The sequence below is a fragment of the Leucopleurus acutus genome, assembly GCF_964270905.1.
Source record: "Leucopleurus acutus genome assembly, chromosome: 20".
Lineage (NCBI taxonomy): Eukaryota > Metazoa > Chordata > Mammalia > Artiodactyla > Delphinidae > Leucopleurus > Leucopleurus acutus.
This window is the reverse complement of record NC_139162.1, coordinates 1,050,638-1,075,564: the sequence shown is the minus strand read 5'-3', so window position 1 is coordinate 1,075,564 and position 24,927 is coordinate 1,050,638. Positions and strand designations below refer to the sequence as shown.

At 64.3% G+C, this 24,927-nt stretch overlaps 2 protein-coding genes across 2 annotated transcripts; both read right to left on the bottom strand.

Moving 5' to 3' along the window:
* Positions 1–312: 312 nt before the first annotated feature.
* Positions 313–2,690, bottom strand: APRT (adenine phosphoribosyltransferase). Its single transcript, XM_082863570.1, has 5 exons — positions 2,557–2,690; positions 2,316–2,422; positions 1,055–1,188; positions 722–800; positions 313–609 (listed from the first exon to the last, which is right to left on the bottom strand). The coding sequence occupies exons 1-5, from the start codon at positions 2,634–2,636 to the stop codon at positions 467–469; spliced, it is 543 nt and encodes a 180-aa protein (XP_082719696.1). The 5' UTR covers positions 2,637–2,690; the 3' UTR covers positions 313–466.
* Positions 2,691–4,113: 1,423 nt separating this feature from the next.
* GALNS (galactosamine (N-acetyl)-6-sulfatase) lies at positions 4,114–24,871 on the bottom strand. Its single transcript, XM_082863124.1, has 14 exons — positions 24,685–24,871; positions 18,760–18,883; positions 17,963–18,037; positions 17,345–17,447; positions 14,775–14,918; positions 13,944–14,010; positions 13,736–13,863; positions 13,361–13,500; positions 11,654–11,757; positions 11,228–11,364; positions 10,540–10,642; positions 7,462–7,583; positions 6,818–6,935; positions 4,114–4,363 (listed from the first exon to the last, which is right to left on the bottom strand). Exons 1-14 carry the CDS (start codon positions 24,799–24,801, stop codon positions 4,277–4,279), a joined length of 1,569 nt encoding a protein of 522 aa, XP_082719250.1. The 5' UTR covers positions 24,802–24,871; the 3' UTR covers positions 4,114–4,276.
* Between the last annotated feature and the right edge of the window lie 56 nt (positions 24,872–24,927).

The following is a 24,927-nucleotide window of genomic DNA, read 5'->3' as shown; positions in this document are numbered from 1 at the left end:
CCGAGAGCCGGGAACAGGCTCCCCCTGGAGCCCACAGAAGGAACCAGCCCTGCCTACCCACTCCCTGGTGTTTGTACTTGGCCTCCAGAACCGTAAGATAAAGTTGTTTCAGATCCACACGCGTGCGATGAGTTACAGCAGCAGGGGAAGCCAGGGTGGGCTGCCCCTGTGTGCATACGGCGGCTCACAGGGCTCGGAGAACCACCAAACGCTAATGTCAGAAAGCGCCCAGCCTGCCGGGTGGGCCCCTGCACCTCCCCACACTGACGCTGGGCAGGAGACTCCGCTCTAGAAAGTCAGCTGTTTATTCTCATTCCACTGTCAATGAGCCTGCAGCTCCAGACCTTGGGGCTTCCAGAAGCCCCCGCAGGCCCCCCAGGCAGCAGCCCCGCGCCCAAGTCCCGCCCCGCCCTGCCCCAACAGCTGATCCTCTTCTCTTCCAGTTGGTGGGGGGCTGGGGCCGGGGTCACTCGTACTGCAGGAGAGAGAAGAAGGGCACAGTCCCCAGCTTCTCCCTGCCCTTCAGAGAGGTCAGCTCCACCAGGCTCACGCACTCCAGCACCTGGGCCTGCAGCTGGCCCAGCAGCTCACAGGCTGCACGCATGGTTCCTGGGGACGGAGGGAGGGAGGGACGGAGGGGTGGTGTGGAGACAGGCCCTGGGAAGCTAGAGTGCTGAGACCCATTGCCCACCCCCCCCAGACCCTGAGGCCAGGCCCTCACCACCAGTGGCCAGCAGGTCATCCACCACCACCACTTTCTGCCCTGGCTCCAGGGCGTCCCTCTGGATCTCCAGCTCAGCCTGCAGAAGCAAGCGGGCACGTGATCTACCAGCTTCCCCAAAAGGGCCTTAGTGTGCAGAGCGGGGGAACTGACAAGGGGCCACCCTCTGGGCCCCAGTTCCAACCCACCCTGTCTCCTGGCTCTGTCAGCCTGGCCCAGCTTCTCAGTCTGAGTTCCCATGTCCACTCCAACCAACCACGGCAGCTCCACTGGAGTCCACGACTCTCCTTTTGGGAATGGAGGGTCCACAGAGGCAGCCCCCAGGCTTCTCACCTTCCCATATTCCAGTGCGTATGAGGCACACACAGTGGGGCCTGGCAGCTTCCCTCGCTTCCGGATGAGAATGCAGCCCAAGCCCAGCTCCTGGGCCAGGGAGGGACCAAACAGGAAGCCACGGGAGTCTAGGCCTGTCGGCGAGACCTGGGGTGTTGGGGGGCAGCCGCGTGGTACAGTAGCATTGGGGTCCCCATGGGTCAGGGCTGAACCGTGACAAGTAGCCATCACGAAACAGGACACACAGCCTTGCTGCCTCCAGATGAAAGACCAGTGACGTCCAACCACTCTGGGAATGCTGACAGCTCACCTACCACACAGGGACTGCTAGGTGCTAGAGGTCAGGACACACAGCCTTGCTGCCTCCAGATGAAAGACCAGTGACGTCCAGCCACTCTGGGAATGCTGACAGCTCACCTACCACACAGGGACTGCTAGGTGCTAGAGAGCTCAGGAGCCACTCCGTACACGGCAGTGTAAATAGCTGTGTGGGCTCGGGTAAGTCACCTGACCTCTCTCCAAAGCTCAGCTGCTCACCAGTGGCTGGTGGTACCTGGAACGCCCTTAGCAGACGGTTCAGCGTCTGCCCCAGGAGCTTCTAGTCCAGAAGGAGAGGCAGTCCACCTCCGGGGGTGGACTGAGACGTGATGGGGGAACTCAAGGGCCTCTTCCCCACGTGCGAGTGTGGTTAGGGAGGAAGAGCTTCTGAAGGGAAGAATCCTCTGCAGGACTCAACCAGTTGGAGCCCTCCAGCCTCCAGGGCAGTGCTGTGGCCCCTCAGGGTATCCAAGAACCAGGGAGTATGGGGGCGGGGCTCTCAAAGAGAGACAGGACCTGCGCCAGGATCTTCCACGATCTCCTGGGTTTTCCTAAAACCCACCACTGGGTACAGGACCTGGCACACGGCAGGCGCTCAATACCCGCCGGTAAGACAAGAAAGCATGCTTGGCCCCGTGGATTCTGGTCAGACACCGCCACCTGTCGTGCCTGCCCTCAGCCCCGCCGCCGGCACCCACCCATCAGAGGCGTTCCCCGGCCGCTGGAGGGGCCTGTCGCCCCTCTCACAGCTGCAAAGTCGGGATGGGACAGCGGGTCTGTTCTTACAACCCAAGCACCGTTGGGGCGTCCGGCGGGTCCCCTAAAAGACCCCCAAAGCCACCCTGCCCGGGGTAAAGGACTCCCGACACTGCGCCCTCATGGCAGACTCGAGCAGCACCAGGGAGAGTTCGGGGACCCGGCGGAGCCCTGACGCTCCACTTGCCCGCGATGTAGTCGATCCTGCCGCCGTGGGCCTTTTTCAGGTGATTAGCCAGGAGGCTGATGGAGGCGCGGAAGGAGTCGGGGTCCTTCAGGACGGGTGAAATGTCCCTGGCACGCAAGGACAAGCCTGGTGACTCTCGGGCCCACGCAGAGCCCACCGCGCCCCGACACCCGGGGCCGCGCGGCCGGTCCGTCCCTCCGTTCCTCCGCCCGCGCGCCCCACGTGGCCCGGCTGCCCGTACCTGAACAGCACGCCGGGGACGGGGAAGTCGGGGAAGCTGCGGATCCGCCGCGCCACCAGCTGCAGCTCGGAATCCGCCATCTCAGCATCCGCGCGTCTCCAGGGCAAGAGCCGGTTACTAGGCTCCGCGCCTGCGCGGGGTGGGGGAGGAGCCCCCCAGGGGGCGGGGCCGGGAGCCCAAGGCGGCTCCGCGCCAGCGTGGAAAGGGTCTGGGTTCGGGTGGGCGGGGCCCACCATCTCCCGTAGGAGGTACCGTATTTCATCGAATCTGAAGTGCGGTCGGTCTTGAGACGTGCTTATTTCTTGTGCCCTGAACACTAGCGTCCCCGCCTCAAGGACGTTCGCGCGGGGCCCAGGTGCGAGTCAGCCTTGATGGAGTACGGCGTCTCCGCAGCCCCGGCCGGACTGTCGGGGAAATCCTCGCCCGGTTCGGCCGAGCCGAGAGCGCCCGCAGGTCTTCGGCGCAGCTGTGGCCGGGACCCCAGGCCTCGGGCGGCGCGCACTGCCTCGCCCGCTCTTCTTCCCTCCCCGGCGGGTCTCGGCCGTGCTCCTGCAGCGCGGTGCGAGGGGGCCAGCGCGCGCACGGGGCGCACGGCGCACACACACAGCCTGGCCCTTTCCCCAGGAGCGCGCCAGTGCCTGAGGACCGGAGCAAGGAGGGATTCCGAGCAGGAGTGCGGTGCAGCGGCCCGGAAGGGAGCAGTTCAGAGAACCAACGGCCGGGGGCGGGGCGAGCCAGAGGCGGAAGCCCAGGCGTTTGTTGCCTGGCTCCCCCGGGGCCTGCTGGGGGAGGGCAGCGGAGGAGGGAGTGATGGAATGCTTGGCCTGGCCCACTCCAGCCCCCACCGTGGTACCCAGGGGGGACAAATTCCCCCAAATAGAGTTTCATTTAAAAGCAAAAGGCTAAAATGCCTGTTACTTTATTCTAAACCTGTTCTCTTCATAATTTCCCAAGTGTTACAACAGTACAGAGTTGGTGTGACAGTCTGCAGAGTGGAAACTCCACACAATGGAAACGACCCACGAGCCTTAAGGGAAAGTCCCTGGAGGCCGTTCACAGTCCTGCTCAGGCTCTCCTGATTTCGCTGGTGAATGGGCTCGTCCTCAAGCGCTGCCACCCTGGGCCCGAGGACGGGAGTGCTGAAGCACAGGCGGGCCCCACAGTGTGCTGGGGTTGGGAGTCCTGATCTCCAGGAAGCTGGTGGCTTCAGCTGTCCGCGCTGGACTGGGGAGGCCTTGGCTGTCGAGGCTCCTCCGGGACAGGGAGGCCCTTGGCCTCCTCCCCCTTCATGTTCACACCCCTCGACCATGGTGGGGGGAGTACGCGGGGGAGGGGCGCTGGGGTATCCCCTGTGCACAGCACCAAGGGGCAACACAGGATTGGCACGGCCGCCCTTGACACCAGGGCTGAAGTCCTGAGGGGACTGCAGGGGCAGCCACGGCGAGTCAGGCCTCTGGGTCCTGGGGCAGAGCTCAGGCCCTGGAAGAGGCAGCTGGGAGGTAGCTGGAGCAGAGCGGAGGACATGAGGCAGGCAGCCTCCGGTTCAGGGGCTCAGACAGGCCCGGTGGGCTGGGAGCTGACTCCAGGGCCGGGCTGCGTAGTCTTGCGGGTCCTGCTGCTGGCTACAGGTGCCGTCCGTCTGGCAGCAGTCAGGGCAGAGGGAGTTGGGGCTGTTCCAGCACAGGAGCCCTGAGGCTCCTGTCCTGAGCCCAAGCCGGTGCTAGTGGGGCCAGGAACACTTCTCTGGGACAGACTCCGGGGGCATCAGGCACTTCCCTAACTTCTCGCAGCCCGGGGGCGCCCAGTTCTGGGTAATGAAGGTTCAGAAAGGGGACATGCAGTTATTCCAAGCACTTGTGGACTCAGCACTTTCCAGACTCCTGCCCTGCCCAGGCCTGTGACCTGCCCCACCGCAATGGGTGGCTGCAGTGTGGAATCACCTGTCTCCACCTGGCTCGGAGGCAACTCAATGCCTGAGGCCGGCACAGGAGACACTGCCCCACAGCAGCTTGGTATTAACAGGGCCTGCCTGTCACTGAAGGGGACAGTCCGCTAACTGCCCACACAACCTTGGCCTCCCGGTAAGCTCTACAGGTGGCGGCCTTGGTGCCCCAGGGAAAGCTGGCCTGCTTCAGCACAGGCTCTCCTGGCTGCACCTTCATGGGCTGACTTCCTTTGTGTGGCCATGATTTCCCGGCAGCAGAACAGGACACTCGGGCTTCCCCGGTGGTGCAATTGTTGGGAATCCGCCTGCCAATGCAGGGGACATGGGTTCAAGCCCTGGTCTGGGAGGATCCCACATGCCGCGGAGCAACTGAGCCCGTGTGCCACAACTACTGAAGCCCGCGCGCCTAGAGCCTGTGCTCTGCAACAAGAGAAGACACCGCAATGAGAAGCCCGTGCACTGCAACAAAGAGTGGCCCCTGCTCGCCGCAACTAGAGAAAGCCCACGTGCAGCAACGAAGACCCAACACAGCCAATAAATAAATAAATAAATAAATGTTCCTTTAAAAAACAAGAAAAAAAAAAAAACAGGACACTCATGCCCCTGAGAGGGAGCCTTTGTGGCGCTGTCGTGTCGCCTCACCCAGGAGGTGTACCCATCCCCCTAATCACCCTGTGGGGGGCCCTCCCCCTACTACCGCCCCTGCCAGGGCCTGAGTCTGAATCAGAACATCAGCGCCAGTGAGAACCGCAGGTAAAGCCCTCCCCTGCCCTGAACAGCATCAAGTGGCCCTCTGATGCCACAGGCCGCCCGGCAGGGCCAGGGTTAGATGAGGAAGCAGCTCCCAACCTCTGAGGCAGAGCAGAGGAAGGGGCCAGCTGCCTGCAGAAAACAGATTCTGGACGCAACCTGGGAGCCTGGGGGTTCAGGGAGGCGGGCTGCCCGGGCTGCTCTTGTCCCAAGAGCAGAGGTCGCTACCCAGAGTCCTCACCCGCTGGCCTGGACGAGCGGGGCCCAGGCAGAGTGCAGGGACCGGGGAGGGCTTTGCACGCTTGCGTGTGCACGCGCACACACACACACACGCCCACACACGTCCACACACTGTTAAGTCCATGCACCTCTCTGGTGGCAGTGCTCGCTTCAGAGTCTGAGGCCAAGCCACGCTCTTCCGGGGTCCTCAGCTCACTTGGGGCGGGGGTCCCTGCTTTCTCCTGTTACGGGGTCGGCCGATCCTCGGCAATTCCTGCCGCGCCCAGCAGGTGGCGGCAGCACCCCGGCCAAGTCAGTCCCTCCCCATCTCCCCTACCGTCACTAAGACCCCTTTGGTCTCTGAGCCACCAGGCTACGGCTGCTACCTGGAGACTCGGCCCACAGGGCAGGCGTGACAGGAGATGGCGTGCTGGCGTGCGGACAGCACCGTATCACAGAGGACAAGACAGGTTTGCAGGGGGCACCAGGGGCTCCTTGGACCTGAGGGGACGCAGTGGTCCTGAGCCAGGGGGGCCCTCCTGCTCCAGTGCTGAGTCCAGAGGCCGGAATGCCAGCCTGGCGTCCTTCCAAGGGAAGGGGGAGGCCCTGCTGGCCCCCGCCCCAAATGTCTTCCCCTGTGAGCCCCAGATGTGGACAACAGCGACCAGGCTGCCCCACTGGCCCTGGCCAACGACCCTCGGCCGCCCCCAAGGCCACCGGCCCCCTGCTACACCTCACCGCTAGGGAATGCTTCCAACACCCGTGCGTCGTCCTCACGCGCACCCATCACAGCCACCCGGCAACGCTCAGGCACCTCCTGGCTCGAGGCAGCGGCTCCGCAGGCCCGGCCGCGCCCGCAGCTTCAAGGGGCTTAGCCGTCCTCACAACCGCCAGGCGGGTCTGGGGAATGGGGTGTGCGGGGCGGGGGCACTCACGGGCTGGAAGCCAGGCTAAGCTACTGGCTTTGCTCTGCGGGTTTTGGGGTGCTGCCGGAGCTTCTGCCGCGGGGACGGGAGACTGCCCATCTTTGTGGAACAGGGAGCCACACAGACTCCCCAGTTATGGGACAGACTTGTGGGTGAGCCCCCATGGAGTTGGAGGAGGCTGTGCTCGGAGGTGGCCCATGGGCTTGCTGCACCCCAGGCCATCTGCCCAGCCTTTCAACACCCACATCCCACATGGGGTTGGCTCGTCCTGCACCTGCAGAGGTACCAAGCGACCCCTTGCCACTCCTGTGAGATCGGAGACAGAGAAGCAGGAGGGAAGTGGAGTTCGTGCCTGCAGCAGACCGGTCAGCACTCACATGGCCCTGGGATGCCCCCCACAGCCCACGTACGAACCACTTACCATGACCGCCCGGTTGCACACATTGAGCTGGGGCTGTCCGGGGACCAAGGCCTCCTGGTGCTGCCGGACAACCGGGGTGATCTGGCGAAGGGCGTCCAGGTACTCGGTGCTGGCAATGCTGCAGGCAAGGGGCACCAGGTCACCGAGGTGGAGGGAGGGACAGAGCAAGTGGGGCAGCCCACCCAGGTAGGCCAGGGTTGGGGGGGAGACTGAGGAACAAGCCCCCCCCCCCCCCCGGCGTCACCATCCAGCAGCCTCCCGGGAAGAGCAGCTGGGGCCCACACCTTGTCCCACCCGCCCTCCCCAAGAGGCGTGCACCCTGGGAACCACCCAGCAAATGAGGGCTCAGACAGAGCCACGTCACGCCCAGGACAGCAGCTGTGACCCTTCAGCCTGCTGCCTGCAGGAACCACCGGGGCACCACCCGGCATCGCAGGCGCCCTGAGCTGCACAGGCTTGGCAGTGCCCGATCTCTCCTCTCTCAGGGTCCCTTTTAATCCTCTGGCCCCGGTTCATTTCTCTCGGACAGGCTGGTCCTGCCCCAAACGCCCTGAGACCGCGTGGCTCCCGGGCCCTCGGCGCCCTGCTCGGTCGGCTGCACTCGCCCCACAAGGGGACTTGGGGCCCCGTAACCCCCGGCTCACCTGAGGGGGAACCTCTCCCCGGGGTCTCGTCCCAGGTGGAAGACCAGCGGCAGCTTAGTGTGCTCCTCCTGCGAGTGGGTGGTGACCCCCGACACGTTCTGCCCGGGGCAGAAATCCACGCCCTGAAACGACAGGCCGGAGCGCAGGTGACGTGTGCGGGGCTCGCAGCGGGCGAGCACAGCAAGACCGCGGATGCCGTGCTGTGGGGCGGAGCCTGCTTGCCACCCAGCCCCGGACTGCTTGCCATCGGCCCTGTGCGCTGTCCCTTAGGGCTTCGGTACTTTCCTGGGGGAGGGGGTGGTGAGTCTCTAAAATATTTCAGTCCATCTTCTATCTAATTCCTAGAGCAAAGCTTTTCACGTCCACCCTATCTGCCTCGTAGCAGACGAGGTGCGCAGCGGTCGGCACTCCTCCAAGACTCCTTGGCCAGCTGAGAAGGAGGGACCGCAGGCCTGAAAGCCAGAGGAGACACAGGGGACCCGGACGCATCGCCCCCACCCTTAACAGGAGATGGAGCGTCTTCTCCACCAAGGCTCAGGTGTGCAGCCCTGCTCCGCGCCCTCCAGGCGGCCTCTACCCTCGGGGTTCAGCCTTCGACGCGCGCGTGAGATGGGGTTCCCGCGCCAGCGTGTCCCCCAGGCTTGAAGGCTGCCCCCCGGGGCTCCCTGACTTGGTTTAGGGAAAGGCCTGCTGCCATCTGGGCAGAGTGGGGCGAGGCCAAGGGTTGCCACCCCAGAAGCACTGGGGACCTCAGGGCCCCATAAGCAGCTGGGCACTGGTCTCCAGGCATCATGGGACACTGTTTACAGGGTCTGGAGCGGGGCCGTGGCGGGGCCCGTTAACCCTAAAACGGGGCCGGGGACAGAGACGTGCCTCCTGCCTCTCCTGCAGGCAGCGGTGCGGCCTGACGGCAACCCTCCCAGCACCCGCGGGTCTGTCCTGGACAGCCCGGCAGTGGAGCAGTGAATACCCTGCTTCTCAGTAGAGCAGGGAAGTGAGGAGCGAGATAAGTCCCAGTCGTCTGCCCTGAGCTGTAGACCCCTGAGTCAGTGGCTGCAATCTAAGCTGTGGAGAACGGACACCCAGGTGGGTCCTAAGTAAGTGACCTCTGACCTTCTGGGAGCAGACCAGCTGGAGAACAAAAGTGGATTTAACGGTGGGAGAAACAACCACGTTTAGCATAAAAACGCCGAGCAGTTAATGGAGAAGAATCCAAGTCTAGACAGAAAACACGCATTACCATTGGGAAGCACATCATCAGCTATTTGATTAAGACGCCGCTAATTCGTGCAGGAGTTTCCTCTCACAGCCACTCTCGGGAGGGAGGACCTGCCCCAGGGGCAGCGCAGCTGAGCCCCACGCAGCCCAGCCAGGCAGAGGGGGCGCGGGGCGCCCTGCCCCAGCACAGCACTGGCGTTGGGAGGACGGGAAGGAGGAGGGGGGCGGGCGAGCCGTGCCCTTGAGCCAACGCTCGTGGATTTAGTCCAGAAATGCAGAAGGTCCCATGGACACACGGGCCCTCCCTCCTGCCTCGGTCCCCCGGGCCTCAGACGCCTCCTGAGGGGAGGCCACGGGCTTGGGGGTGATGGCGGCGCCAGACCTGGCACAGGGAGAATGCTCACTCCTCCTTCGCCTCTGGTACCTGGTCAGGACGTGGGCAGGTGGGCCACAGGCACTGAGGGGTGGGGGGGTCGAGGGGTGGGAGATGCCCCAGACAAGGGTACAGTGGGAAATTAACAAGGTCCCCCCGGGCGAACCCTGCACCTGGGGACCCCTGACCTCCTCCGCTAAGCCACGCCCCCAGCCTGCAGACAAGGCTGCCCCTCATGTGTTGATCGCCTGGAAGGCAAGTCTCCACAGAGCTCAGGGAGCCGTCGACGGCCACAAGGCGGCTGTCGTGGTTTCTGGGGCCCCTCCCGACTGCACACACCCCCTCCGCCTTACTGGTCCCTGCAGGGAGAGGGGCCATCAAAGCAGCGTGCGGGGCCCCTCCCCCGCCCCCAGCAGCTGAATGGAACTGCGACCGTGCAGACCCACCGCAGGGGGCACCCCCCAGTGCCTGCACGCCTGCGCGCCTTGGAGAAGAGACGGCAGTTTTGCGCGTTAACCAGAAGCCCCACAGCTAACCCTTGGGAAAGGGAAGCAGCGCTCCCCGCGGAGCCCTGCGCTCGGGTGTCCCCGCCGCGCCGAGGGGGCCTCTCCTGACGCTTTCCGGCCCCACCGTGAACGCACTCGAGTCAGCACAGGCCGTGCAGCTGGCTGCCCGCTGCCTGCAGACACGCTGGGCTCGAAGAGGCTCCCCAGCCCCTGTGGGCTCCGGCTTGGGTGGAGGCTGGGCTGACCACACCTGCCCTCAAGAGGCCCAACAGCCCACGGTGGGCGAGCGGTGGCTTCCAGAATGCCAGCGAACCCGTGCAGCTGGACGCAACGGGGACCCTCCGGGGTCGGGGGGAGGGGCCCGGGGAGGGGCCAGGGCCGCCGCGCCGCCTGCCTCAGGGCCCTCAGGCGGGCGCTCCTAGGCCCTGGGCCCTTGGCATCTTCAGGGGCGAGCCAGCGCAGCCCTGCCCGTCGGGGTGCTGGGTGCTCAGCACAGCTCAGCAGTGATGGGACGTGGGGAGGCACAGGCTTGGCTAGGGGAGGGCGAGCGGGGGCGGCCCAGGCGCGCGGAGAGGAGGTGGTGGGCGGCCACGAGCTGGGAGGGCCGAGTGGGGCTCCGGGCCTGGCAGGGGCACTCCACTGTCAGGACTGGGGGTGGACACGGGGAAGCAAACATGGCGACAGCGTCTCGGGGGGCCGCCAAGCACCTGGCCGGGCCAGTGGGTGGACGGGAGGGGAGGCTGGGGAGGTGCCGGGTCTGCCTGGGCCCCTGAGGCATCTGACCCGGGTTTGGGGCTGAGCGGACCTGAGGCTCGTCTCCGGAGCCTGGGTGGTGCGGGCCAGGGTGGGTGCTGTCCTTGTGGCCACAGCTCGTCACCCCCAAGTCCCTGACAGCAGGTCAGCACGTGAGCTGGGGGCACAGAGGCCTCCCCAAGGTGGGACGTGAGGGACGAGGCATCCACGGAGCCGGGACCGCCTCACCTGCCTGAACTCCTCCCAGGAATTGGTCCAGGTCCAGAAGTGGGCCTTGTACTGGCCACGGGTGACCGCCATCAGCGTGTTGCCACGGTAGTAGAATACCGGCCTGTCAGGGGGACAGGCGGCGTCAATTGAAAGGGTCCCCGGGCTGTGGAGGGGCCCCCTGGCCGCCCCTCATCCTCGGTGCTGGGGAGGCTGGCGGCGGAGGAAGGGGGTAGCACGCGGGCACGGCAGGCGGGCCTGTGGGGACGAGCATGGCGGCTGGCACCCCCTGCCACCCCCGCCAGGGGTAGCAAGCTCTCACGCCAGGTTTCAAGACAGAAAAGAGACGGTGAGCCGTCCACTCCTGGCCGTCAGCCTGCTCTGGTTACACCATACACCCTTCAGAGTCCACGCCCCTTCACGGCAGCCTGGGAAACTCATTTTGTTTGAGCAAAACAGTAGCAGATCTTGAGCTGGAGCAACTGCCTCTGGACAGCGTCCCGGCGTGGAGCTGGGTGTAGGCTGGGGCCGGGCAGAGGGTGAGGGACGCCGCAGGGAGGAACAAGGTCTCTCCACCCCACCAAGCACTTCATGTCAAAACCCCCGGGTCTCACCTCCCCCTGGGCGAGGACACCTGCTTTGTCAGCCAGCTCGGCCCCGGCGCCAGCTGCGGGGTGCCGGGCTGGGCGAGTGCCCGGCGGGAACCTACCTGTCTGTCAGGCGGCCCTGGAGCATGGTGGGGAGGAGGTCCAGGCCGTCGATGGCCCTGTCCCTGGGTGGCTCCAGGCCTGCGAGGGACAGGCTGGTGGTGAAGAGGTCCATGATGCTGCCCAGTTGGTGGCTCACCTGCAATGGACGTGGCGCAGACGCGCTGAGGATGCCCGCCCTGCCCTGCCCAGATGGCGGCCAGGGACCAGGTCCCCAGGCGTGCTTGCTGACGCCCACGCCCACGCGCGCACACACACACGCGCGCGGTCACATCCCGCTGCATGTCCACACACGCAGAATAGAGGCTTTCCCTGCCCGACGACACATGTGCGTGGCAGAACGAGCGCAGGGAGCAGGCCAGAGAGGGGACCAAGGCTTCACGCCCCAGGATGACTGCAGGGCAGGCACAAGGCCGGCTCTGACTCACCTGGCCGGCAGGGATGTGCCCGGGCCACCAGGCGATCGCAGGCTCCCTCATCCCACCTTCAAACGTGGTCTGCTTCCCGCACAGAAAGGGGCCATTGCTGCCACCTGGGGATAGTCGCCCATCAGACCACGTGCCTGAGTCCCCAGGGCCATAAACACCCTGCCGGGCACTCGCCCTCGGGACACGTCTGTCCACCTGGCTCCCCGCCTGGCCCTTTGGAGGTGACATTACTGAGGCACTGAGGCCGTTGTGGAGACAAAGGACCAGCCCTGGGGTTCAGGCCTCAAGTTCAAGGTCGGAACGCCTGGAGATGGCTCTGACCTAGAGCTGTGGTCATAAGGTCACGCCCCCATAGACCGCGACCACGCACACACACAGCACGTGGACATGTTAGTGAAAGACGTGGAAACGTTAAGACACAGTCCCGACCCCGGGCCTGGCAGGTGCCAGGTTCCCTAAATGTCACTGTGCACAAGCAGCTCCTGTGTGCCTGGGGTTTGGGGGTGCAGATCCCGTGTTTCTGACACGCCCTGCTCTGAGCAGGTGGTCCCTGAACCTGGCTGTGGGCGGTGCCGAGGGCAGACAGCCCGGTCCTGGCGAATCGCACGTCCCTGGCTCGCTGCCATGATGGAGGGAGGGACCCCTGAGCATGGGCCTCGCTGGTCAGCACAGGGACAGCAAGGGTCACAGGCCAGAGGCCAATGAGGGCCTACTTCTCTCCTGCTCCTGTCTCTCCAGCTGGGGGTGGGTACATGGATTTTCATTGTCTTGTTCTGCCCCTGCAGCTCCTTCTCGCCGAAGCCAGTTGCGCTGTTCCTGTCCCTGGAGATCCCTGGGCCCCTCTGCCCCCAGGACACGTGGCTGTAAGGTCCCCCAGTGCCTCCCCAGACAGGCTCGGCCCTGTGGGGTTTCCAGCTGTCTGTGGCCTTCCTTCCAGAGCTGTCTGAGTGACTCAGGGCCCTCCTGGGGCCCAGCCTTTTTAAGAAGAAAGGGAAAAAGAGACATCACCACGGGGGTGTGAAACCCTCATAGGACTGTGAAACGCGGGCTCTAACAATCTCGCTCCAGCTCTGCAAGGTGGAAAAGCCTCAGGCCTGAGAGGCCTAGAGCCAGGGTCCTCAGGAGGACTGCAGGCTGGCAGGGACACAGACGGAGGGTCTGGGGGAGTGAGCAGGCCGCCCGCGCTGCGCCAGGGGCTCCAGCACTGCAGGGGAGGGGGCTCGCTCCCTTCCCTCCCGACACCACCCACCACGAGGCCTGGGGGGGCACTTCCGAGGGGCGGGGTGGGCGCCAAGCCTGGGCCTGGCTGCTGCAGGGTCATCGCCCCCGTGGGAAGGGAGGCCCCCAAACACAGAAAAAGGGGCAGACGTGTCCAGTCACAACGGCCACTGTGTTACAGCTGAGATCAGAACGGAAACGCTGATAGGGGACGTTGCGGCTTCAGAGAGAGAACTCCGGACGCGACTGGCCCCAGGGCTGGCCAGTAGAGAGGCAGGACGCGGTGAGGGCCGCAGCCTCTGCCTCCGCCTGCCCCACCGAGCTCTCCCTCCTGACCAGGCACCTGCCAGGCGGTGGGGAAGAGGGGCATCGGACCTGGGGGGCGCTTGCCGGTGTCCCTCCCTCCCCAAGGCTGAGCCCTTCACACTCGGCCCAGTGGGGGGCTGCTGGGGGGCCCCGGGTAGAGCCCCATCTGCTCAAGTCACCTGCCTTGTCTGGGCGCAGAAATGAGGGCAGCGCCGTTGTCGGACGTGAAGAAAACAAAGGTGTTCTCTGCGATGCTCAGGTCCCGGAGGAGGTGCAGGATCTTCCCGACGCTGTCGTCAATCTCCCGGACGGCGTCCCCGTAACTGCGGGAAGGAGGGAGCGGTCAGCAGGGGCCGGCGGCCTCCGGGACCAGAGGGCGGCCGAAGCCGAACCTCAGGGAGGGACGAGGAGGGGGCGTTCCAGTCGAGTTTCAGACGGAATCGGGGCAGAGGCACAGATGCTTCCCTCTGTCCACAGCTGACAGTGGTAGCGAGGGCCCAGCCTCTGGTGGTAACCAAGCACAGCTGACCCCCCGCCCCTACATGCCCAAGGACTCACCGCCCTCGCTGGCTGGTGCCCAGGAAAGGCCTGGAGGCATAAACAGGCGCGTGTGTCGCGTCGATGGCCCAGTGTAGAAAGAAGGGGCGGCGAGCTGCCTGCTGCCTCTTAATGAAATCCAGTGCTTCCTGAGGAGAAGCGCACACCGTCTTCCCCGCCCCAGGCCCACCTCCCACCCCAGAGCCGGGCCAGCCCCTGCTGTCGTCACCTGCAGGTAGATCTGGGTGAGGTTGGCTTCTCCGGTCTTCAGGTTAATTGGAAATTCCTCATAAAATCTGAAAACAGTACAGATCCAGACAGAAGCCGGCCTTCAGGGCAGGAAAGCCCCCCCCCCCCGATTTCCTGGGCCAAGTCAGGGGCCTCGTTTACAAGAAAGACGGAAACATTCACGTCAGAACAAAACCGGAGCCTGGAAGCTCCCAGGCCCGTCGGGGACCCACTGGGGTGGAGTCTGGTGCCCCGGTGACCCCACCATCTGGGAGAAGGAGGGGAGCCCCGCCAATGAACAGGCAGGACGGTGCGAGAGGAAGCGGCCAGCCCACGGCCACGGAGGGCACGGCTAACGGGTGTGGGCATCTCTCTAGGGTGACGGAGGTGGTCTGGGATGGGGGTGCTGGGTGAGCTACACCTCAGCAATGCTGGCCCAGCTCTGTGGTCCAGTGACGTGTACTGCGCTTCCACCAGAACAAAAATAACTTAAAAAGGAAGAAAGGGAAGTGAGGCCAGACAGGAAAGACCAGGGCCTGCCTGCAGCCACCCGACGGCCAGACCAGGTCAGTCCTGCAGCCGACAGCCCCCAGATGGTGGCTTGGAGCGAGGCTGACCGTGCAGAGCGTAGCCCCCTCAGGGCACAGGGCCCAAACCCCGGAAGCCGAGTGAAGCGCCTCGCTCTGGGGAGCATCCGGGGCTCCCAGCACCTTTCCTGAGACAGTCAGAAGCCCCCGGACGCGGGGCTCTTGTAAGTCAGAGGTCACAGCACGAGGTCTGGGCAGGACGAGGAGCTGGCGGGTGGGCAGCAGCAGTGGGCGGGGCCTGTTACCTGCCAACCATCTCCCAGTCCCGGTACACAGGGATGTTGGGCCTGGCCTTGTTGTCGTAAGGTCCAAAGTGACAGTTGGGGGATCCAAACCACTCGTCGAATCCGTGCTTCAGGGGGTGGAACTGAGGCCTGTGGCCCAGATGCCTAGAGAGAGGAACCCGGGGCACTTCAGGGACCGCCGCACGGGCGCCCCGGAGCTCTGGGAAGCAAACACTCTCGCTTTCAGAGAACAGCTCAGGAGACAAGGCTCCAGCCAGCCCCAGGGTGTGCTGAGCCCGGGTGCCCCGTGGCCTGGCCCCCCTGACCGCACGGTCCACCCAGGCGACAACCGAGGGGCGCACATGGGGACGGTGACCAGGTCCCATGAGCGCGCCTCACTGCCCCGGCGCCCTGGGCAGGAGCCAGACGGGACGAGAGGATAACACGGCAAGGTGCCTGCAGGGCAACGGCCCAGCTGTTACCAGGCTCGGACCCGCCCCCTGCTCCCACCCGGGAGCCCCTTCCCCGCGGGTGCGTCACGTCGGGTCCTCTCGCCAGTGGAAGGGTCTCTCTTGAGAAAGCGCAGCTTAGAGAAGGGGTTTCAGGGTGAGGTTCCTCCTCCCTGGGAAGCAGACAGGTTTCTTGGGGTCACGTTTGCAGAAAGCCTCTCGCGGCCAGCATCGCCGGCGCAGCGCTGGGGGGCTGCACCGGGCCAGGCCGACTCCACGTCACCGTGAGCTTGCCGCACAGCTCACTCACTCAGTCAGGTGGATGGGGCACGAGGCAGCTGGGCAGGATGGGGCCGGAACTGAGCCGGCCGGCAGCGGAGTCTGGGCGCCGGTAAGTGAACCTCTCGGTGCCCCCTGCTGGTCCCGAAACACTCTGCCTCCGCCGGATGGCTGCCCGGCTTCTGGAGCCCCTGTGCCAGGGGCACCCGCACGGGCTCTGCCCTGAGCGCTGTCTCTGCAAAGGAGAGCCAGCTGCGCCCCGTGCTTCCTCTCTGGGCCCGCAGCTATGACGCCCCCTCCATGCTGGACACCGCTGGGTGTGACACTCCTCGTCCTGCATCCTTCAGCCCAAACGGCCTTCATGAAACAGAAACACCCACGAAAGTCCGGCTCATGTGAAGTTGTCAATTCCAAGTGCTGGTCCCAGGGCAGCTGCGGGGTCAGTACTGCCTGCCAGCGAGCTGAGTGACAGCACGTCGAGCCCCTGGGACTCAGGGCAGCCTCTCGCGGGAGTCCAGGCTCCATCCATCCCAGGCCTTGGTTAGGCTGACAAAATCCGGATCCGTGGTGCTGGGGCCCGAGGCTGGCTGTCAGGCAGTCACCCCCTGCGGCTCTGATGGGACCCTGCTGAGACCAGCACACCCACCTGGCAGAGGAGGGACCGAGCCCCCTGCCCCGGGCCTCCCAGAGCCCGTCATCCCATTGGCCATGGCCGCCCTGACCCCGGCTGGTCCACCAGCCCTGCGTCCACCTCCCTGAGTCCGTGGAGCTGCTTCTCCAGGCCCTGCCGCGTCCCTTCCTGTTCCTGAGTCCGCCCATCTCCGGAGCTCGTGGGGACAGGCTCCCCCTCCAGCTCTGGCTGCCCCGTGTCAGTGACCACAAACGGGAGGCCCCTGGACCGGGGCAGAGCCGCTAGGCTGGGCAGAGAGCGCCGGTCATCGCAGGGGCTCCTCCTTCTGCGGGCGCGGCCCTGGCACGGCCCCGGCGGGCCTCGTAGCCGCCCTACCGCCGTCTCCCGGGCCTTCCCGGCACTGCTGGGCCTTGCAGGCTCCCACATCCTGCACCCTCGTCAGCTCTGCTGTGCAGCCCCCACCGCCTCCAGGCTCGACCGCTCGGCCAGCAGGACAGCTGCCAGCCCCTCTCGGGGGTGAGGAAGCAGCCTCCAGGTCCTCGGGTTCCCTGAGGACTCCTCTCCCGGTTTCTGCAGATCCCCCATCACTAGGACTGTCAACTGCGTGGGGCAGTGGTCCCCAAGGGGCGCAGATGAGGTGCTTGCCCTCGAGGTGCTGAGTGCCAGAGGGGTCAAGGCGAGAGGGTCCAAAGCACGGCAGCGGCCGAGCAGAGACGATCAGGGCTGGAAGTCAGGGAAGGCTTCCTGTAGGAAGCAGGCTTGGTCTCCAAGGGCTCCAACACGCGGGAGAGGAAAGAGAGGACATCCGACCTTCATGTCAACCTCTAGGGCTGCGTACTCAGGCATCCCCGGGGAGTACAGCGCGACACGCGTGTGACAACGTGATCTTTCACCATCACTTGATCCCGATGATTCCACACCACACGACCGTCCCCATCCCCTGCTTGCTTCTTGGTTTCATCACCAGACAGAGCCGCTTTGCTCGCTGGCGTGTCATCGTGACAGCACGCGTGTGCAATAACATGGCTCCTTTGGTGCTGCCGTGGCAGCCACCACCCCAGCCTCACCTCGGGAGGTCCCACGGGCACGGCCACAGCAGCTTTTAAAAGGATGCTTTGGACATCTTAGCGGACCTGGAATTCAAGGACTCTACTCCCACCCGAGGGGCTCCCACTGGGCAACGTGAGTAAGGAACCCGCTGGGTGAGCCCAGCAGGCAGGTGTGGGACTCACCACTTGCCCACGATCTTGCTGGTGTAGCCGGCCTCCTTCAGCAGCTCCGGCAGCAGGAGCTCTGAGTCCGGGATGCCGCCCACTATCTCCTGTGGCGTGTAGGCTGGTGGAGCAATGCACCGTGTGAGCCGGCAGGGTCGAGCGGCAGAGCCCTGGTTGGGGCGGCACCGCCCGGGCACTTTGCAGGTCTTCCGGCGCTCATCACAGCCAGCACCATTACCAGAGCGAACAGGCAAACGTGCCCCCGAGGGGGTCCGGACGTCAGGGGTCAGGGGTCAGGGGTTAGCGGAGGGCCTGCCCCTGGCGTCTCCAGAACTCGGGCTCTGAGACCACACCTTCCTCTAAGGGCCCCTTGAAGCCCCACTTGGTCGGGGAGCCCACCTAGAGCCGGGCCGCCCCCGCCCCCGGGACAGGGCGGGAGCCAGCCCCATCCTCACCGTCCTCCCCACTCGTCCAAAACACATTGTTTCTGATGGAAGCTCTGCATTCTGTTTTAACATGAGTTACGACCCAGACAGAAGCCTCAACCCTGGGCGACAAGCGCGCCCGGGAGAAGCCAGGTCACCAGAGAGGACAGGTGACAGACGCCCCCTCCCTCTGCCCCAGGGCACAGCCTACCGTTCCTCGCGTGCCCGTTGGTGGTGTAGAAGCCACTGCGGATGGGCAGGCGTCCGGTGAGCAGAGCCGCCCTGGCTACGCGGAGGGGACACAACAGAAACGCGGGTCACGCGTGCAGCCCGAGGCCAGCCCTGTGGTACCCGAGTCCCCGGCAGCCACCTGAGAGCCGGGTGGGAGCACAGCTCCGCGAAGACCAGCAGCGGGGCCGGACGCAGCTCCCCCTGGCTCGCTCTCCGGCTCCCGGGACAGCCCACAGGCCTCCTCACGTGCCGCCCCTTCCGGGGTCGCCTCTCGTCCTCCAGATCAGAGGTTCTCCCCCCTGCGAGGCCACTACCCCCCCAGCTGGCGATCCCTTCCCCGGCTGAGCACTCCCCCGAACCAGCCGCGACACTCAGCTCCGCGAGTGAACCGCCGCCGGCACCGAGGCGGCCGCTTGGGCCTCAAACACCCGCAGAGGCTCCGAGCCCTTGGTGGCCCCTGGTGGCTCCTGGTGGCCCCGCGCTCCCCAGAGATGGAGCTCAGGGGCTCCCAAGCACCAGGATCCCACAGAAGAGGCCGCAGCCCGCCTGCCAGCCCTCTGCCCCTTGCGGGAAATGCCGGTGGAGCCGACACCCAAGTCAGGGCTGCCACCCCCGAGCTCCGTGCCCGCACCCTGTGCCCCTTCCTGGCCTACGCATTCCCCGCCTCCCCACCGCGCCTCAGTCTCCGCGCTCCGTGCCCGCCCCCTTGTGTCCCCCCGCCCAGCATGCCCTACGCCCGGCCCCACCCCCTGGTGGCCTGAGCAGGCCGTGGCTTACAAGGGGAGCACAGGGGGTTGGCCGTGTAGAAGTTCGGGAAGAGCACCCCTTCCGCAGCCATCCGGTCCAAATTCGGGGTCTCTCTGGAAGGTTCTCCGTACACCCCGAGGTCGCCCCACCCCATCTGCAGGAAAGAGCGTGTGCAGGTGGGATGAGAACGTAGCCGGAGCCGTGGCCTCCAGCGCACCCCAAGTGCGGCAGGTGCGCGGTCAGCCACTCCCCGGTGCAGATGCCCAGCGCCCACCTCCTCCCGGCTCCGACGCCGGCCCCACGTGCTCACGGGGCACCGGCACCAAGACACACACCTCTGCCTTCCGCACAGACGAGAAGGCCGTCCTACTCTGCGGTGTGAATTCACACTTAAAGACAGTGGCCAGGCCCCATGAAGCTAACCCGGTGAGGCCCCGAGGCCCGCGGTCCCCCGAGCTCGCTGTCCCGAGAACTGGGCTGGCCGGCACCCAGGCGCTGCACGAATGTCCACAGCAGCAGGACTCCCGACTGCTCAGAAAAGACAGCCTGTGTCCATCACTGATCAACAGGAGACAGGTGTGGTCTATCCATCCAGGACCGGGGTGAACAGCAGCCTCCTGTTTATGTCCACTCAGGACCGGAGAACGTAACCATATTTGGAAATACGGACGTAATTAGCTAAGATGAGATCACACTGGACTAGGGTAGTCCTAAATCCAGTGACTGGGTCCGTGTGAGAAGATGGGACACAGAGACAAGACACACACGAGGAGAGGCCAGGCCTCCACGACGGAGGCAGAGACTGGAGGGTCGCAGCCACAAGCCAAGGAGCACAGGAGCCCCCGGGAGATGGAGGGGAGGGAGGACCCTCCCTCGGAGCCTCCGGAGAGACTGGCCCTGCAGCCCCTTGATTTCAGACTCTGGCCTCCAGGACTGGAGGAAATAGATTCCTATTCCAAGGCACCAAGTCTGTGGCCACCTGTTAGGCACGAGGGACCTGATACACACACTACGGACCAGTACTCGGCCATAAAGAGGAACGAGGTGCTGACACTCACGAAAACAGGCTGCTGAGAAGCCGGTCAGAAAAGGCCGCAGGGTGTACGATGGATGTGAGACGTCCAGAACAGGCAAGTCCACGGGGACAAGGCAGATGGTGGTTGCCAGGGGCTGGGGGAGGGGGAGGAGAGTGACTGCCAGTGGGAAAGGGGTTTCTCTTCGGGGGGGTGGGGGGGTGGGATGTTCTCAGCTACCGGATGGGGGCGCTGCACAAGCCGGCGCACGTGCTAAACACCACCGAACTGCACGCTTTAAAATGTTAAAAGGGTGAATTCGTGTTATGTGCGTTGTGCCGAAATAAAACCCGCCAGGTGGTGAGGTGGGTTAGCACGTGCACGGGGACGGACGGACGGACAGATGTGAGACAGAGCAGGCAGAGTCCAGGCGGGGCGACAGGTGTGCACTGCGACACCCTTTCAGCTGCACGGGTGTTTGACAACTTTCATCATAAAGCGCTAAAGAAATACCTGAAAAGGGCAACGGGACGTGACTTCGCTCTACGACACAACGCATCCTTCTGCGGCCAGCGGCGTGGGGCAGGAGTGACCCTGACAAACTGATTCCCCTCGGCGCTGCTGGCGGGCGCGGCCCTGCTTCCCCTCTGGATTCTCTAGACGCACCAGCCCCCTCCAAGCTGGCTCTCCTTCACCGGCCGCTCCTCCTGGAGGGGTGGAGTCGGGGGGAGGGCGGGGACAGGGCTTCTTCCCGGGGTTATGAAGATGACCTACAGCTGACCGTGGTGACAGCTGCACGACGCTGTGAAGGTGCTAGAAACCGCGGAATTGTGCCCTTTAACTGGTGAACTGTGCACGATGGAAACTACGTCTCCGTAGAGTGCCACTGGAAAAGCGCAGGCACCTGGTGCTGCAGCGGCCTGGCCGTGCCTGTCTCTCTGGGGCCCCTTAAAGCTCTCCAGACTCATGGGCCACGGCCTGCCAGCCCACAGCAGGCTCAGCAGGTCTGCACGGAGATGCTGGGGAGAGCGGCGCCGGCGCGCACGAAGCTCGGGGAGCCCTGGGTCACACGTGGGGGCCGAGCATGCAGGTTTGCCCAGGATGGTCACAGGTAGGTGTTTGGTCTGGCTGTAATCATTCATGCCCCCTGCACTGGGCAGGAGCTCACACGGCGCCCTCTCCGTCAGGGAGAGCCAGGAGGGGGACACGTCCCCTCGTCTCCCGGCCTTAGGCCCATCCTGACACTCGGGTCCCAGAGCTGCCTGGGGGCTTTTGCCCTTGGACTGTGCGGTCTGTTCTCAAAGACCCTTCCAGCCATAGAGTCCCTTTGGAAATGGTTTATCTTGAAATTACTGAAAAGGCTTTTCCGTTCACCACAACATGAGCTGGAATGAAAGTTGCCCCTGGAGGGAAGTGCGGCCGACAGGGGCAGGAAGTGGAGTGGAAGGCACGAGGCTGAGGCTCCAGGCCTCTCCCTGCTGCCCCCTCTCCCCGCACCCCACGGGGCACAGGCGGGCTGCTGACCCTCACCCACAGGCCAGGTAGGAGGAGCAGAGAGAGGCAGAGGGGCTGGGTCCACTGGCACCACCCGAATCCCAGCCTCCCAGGAGGGAGGTGGGGCGCAGCACAAATCTTACGTCTGCATAAACAGTTTAGGCACAGGGAATGCTGGGATACTCCCCAAATCCAAGTTCCCAGATGGCGGCCAAGGGCCCACCTATTTACAGGTGAGCCTCTCTGAGGCCTGCAGCCACTGGCCTGCTGGGTTAGCTCCTTCCTGCTGAATCAAGTTCTATTATCACTTATCAGTAGGCTTTCTTGGCTATACAAATAGGGATGTTAACGTCCACCTTGCACGGCTATCAGTCTTCCATGAGACCGCCCTCCACGGCACCCTGGGCAGGGTCTCCCACAGAGTGTGAAGGATGTCTCCCCTCTCCCACGTGATCGCCCACCCGCGCTCCCCAGGCAGCCGGAACCCGGGCCTATGGTCCTCCTCCTGGCCTCAGCCTTGCCATTACTCGGTGGGAACTTCGAGACTTCTGGGCGTAACGAATGAGAACATAGCACAGGGAACTCGACTCAGTACTCCCTGGCGACCTCAACGGGAAAGAAATCCGAAAAGGACAGGATGTGTGTATACGCACACCTGACTCACTTTGCTGTACAGTAGAAACTAACACAGCACTGTAAAGCAACTACACTCCAATAAAACTTAAAAAAAAAAAAGACTTCTGGGCAGTGCAGGGGCCACACACAGCTACGAGGGATTATTACCCGTGCGTGTGTCCACATCGACACGTGTGCGAGGCCCTCGAGGGTCAGGGCGGGGGCACTGGCTGGATGGGCCCACCGTGGGGACACAGGGGCTGGCCTCTGTGCAGCCTGGCCTTACCCTTCCCAGTAGCCACAGGGCGTCCTCCTTAGTCCTGTTTTACAAGTAAAGAACTGAGACACAGACGGCACTCGGGCCCAGCCGGGCAGGAGGGAGCTCTGTCCCTGCGCCCCGGCCCCATCACCCATCAGCCTTAGAGAATGGAGCTTCTCAGCCTCTTCTAAATTCTTCCACAAGCTGATGCCTACCAGGGCCTGCGCCTCCTGCCAGGCCTGATGACCGCCTGGGTGAGGACGCAGAGCTGGGGGGCCTGAAGCCTGTCTAGTCGGGAGAGCCTCGGCCCCCACTTCTGCTAAAGTCGCTTTGAGTGTGTTTCCTGTCATGCGCTCACCAGGACAGAGGTCTCCCCGACTTCTCCGGGCTTCAGCTGCCAAAGAACCCCAAAGTCACAGGAGGAAGCCGCAGAGGAGAGTCAGGGCATTGGGGCCTCCTGGCCCACTGTTCCTGTTTCCTGGACCCACCCTGGGCACCCAGGCAGACGGGCCCCTGGGTCAGCCCCCCTCGAGTGAGACGTGCCCAGTGCCGATCCCCCTCCACCACTCAGGGCCTCCGACAGAGCCCAGCGGCCCCGGTAATGGGCAAAGAGAAACAGGTGGGTGCGGGCACAGGTTGTACTTTCTGTAGCCCCATAAATCCGGAAAACGACCATCTCAACCAGCCTGCAGCATCGACCTTCACTGATGAACTGTCACCTTGGAGAGAAGGGGAGGGGCAGAAATCGGAGAGGCTAAGTGCTCAGCTAAGCCTCGCTTGCCCCAGTAATTCATGTACTTAAACAGCCTTCCTGCCCAGGAACCTCAGCTTTGAGAAGGCTGACCCGCTGACACAGAGAGCATTTCCAAGACCCACGTGTTCGGCACAAGCAAAGTTTCCGTACCAGCCATCGGGGCGGGCTCCGGAGGAGAGGAGCTTCCGGGTCCCTGCGGAAGCCGTCCTGTCTGAACAGTTACGGGTAGAGAGAAGCACGGTCTGTGTCACCTCTGGGCGGAGCCACCATGGGCGGGTTTCTGCGATCTTTTCCGGCTTATTTGAATGTTGGTAACTTTTTGTAATAAAGAATTATTTTCATAATAAAAAAGTTACATGAGATATATTTTATGTCTTTTTCTTGTACTAGGTCTTTGAAATCCGAGCGTGTTTTTTACACACAGCACCTCGCAATTCCGACCAGCCAGGACCACCCAGCAGCCACGTGAGGCCCGTGGCCTTGGTCCAAAGGCTCCTGAGAGTGTCTCTGCTGGTCTTTTGGGGAACTTTGAGCTATTTTTACTCACAACACTTCTGACACCAAGTTTGTGTGGGTGGGTGACCACAGCAACTACTTCTCTGGCCTCCGGGCACCGGCTGGGAGTCCAACAATTCAGCTCCATCTGCCACTACCTACCTGGACCTGGCATCTGACCCCACAGGTCAAGGGCTCAGCCCCACAAGACTGCCCCCACTTCACATGCCAGGCCCACATCCTGGGCCTCCTGTAAGTCAAGGCTCCCACAACCCACCCCCACTGCCCCCGAAGTTGGATAATTTGCTAGAACGGCTCACAGAACTCAGGGTGGCGCTGTGTTTGCTATCACCTGTTTACTATCAAGGACACAACTCAGGGACAACAGGTGGAAGAGATGCCTCGGGTGAGGTGTCGGGGGGACTTCCCTGCCCTCTCTGAGCCCTTCCACGTGTGCACCGACCTGGAGCCCCTGGAGGTCAAGGCTGTGCTGGAAGCTCTAACCTTCCAGTCACGCCTTGGCCTTCCTGGCGACCACATCCTGAAGCCATCCAGGGCCCCCCACCTACAGACACTGGTATCACTCCGGATTCGAGGGTTTAGGAGCCGTATGCAGGACCTCTGCACTGCCTCAGCCCTCAGGACGGGGCGGAGGGGAGCCCCAAAGGGCCGCGGTCTCCCCACAGCTCAGGGCAGCAGGCACCTGAACCCAGGTTTGCCTGCGTCCCCACTTTACCCCAACGCCCCACAGGGACTGATTCCAGAGCCTCCATTGCACTCCCCAAAAAGTGCGCCCCAAATACACTCCCGCTTCCTTGGGGAGGAGCACAGGGACCAAGTCGCAAAGGAGGCGCGAACAGCACGGCTCTGTGGGAAGGCTTGGCCGCCGCTGTGACCAGAGTGGCCTGGGGCTACACACACACCCATCCGGGGACACTCCTCCGGTTCCCAGGGCAGGTCCAGCAGGCCAAAGGCAGCGGGGAAGGCGACTTCCAGGGCGGGCAGGCAGGCCGGGGTCTTAGTCAGCTCTGCACCGCTTCCCTGCCACCCGCACCCCCAGCAGTGGGGGGCGGCAGGCGAGAGCAGGGGTCCTGGGGAGGTGGTCCTCACGCGGCCAGCATCGCAGCACGCCTGAGGGGCAGCGGAAGGAGCGGGGGAGGGAACAGGACAGGAGGGTCTTCTCCTGGCCCGGCCTGGACACTACACCTCACTTCACCCTCACCCACGAGCCAGGCCGCGGCCAGGCGCGACCCCCGCACCGCCGGCCGCCCCCAACCCCGCCCGAGCGCAGTCCTCCCGGGAGCCCGGCCCACACCCGCACTCACGTCGTCCATGAGCAGGAGCAGGATGTTGGGGGGCTGCGGGGCGCCTGTGACCCCCAGCCCCGCGGCGCTCAGCACGAGAAGCAGCCGCCACCTCGTCGCCGCAGCAACCGCCGCCATGGCAACCACGCCGAGCGCCACCGAGCCCCGGAGCGGCGGGAACGGCCCGGCGAAGCGGGCGACCCTTCCGGCTGGGCGATGGGGCGGGGCCATGCCGGCTGAGTGACAGGAGAAGCGGGGCCCTGA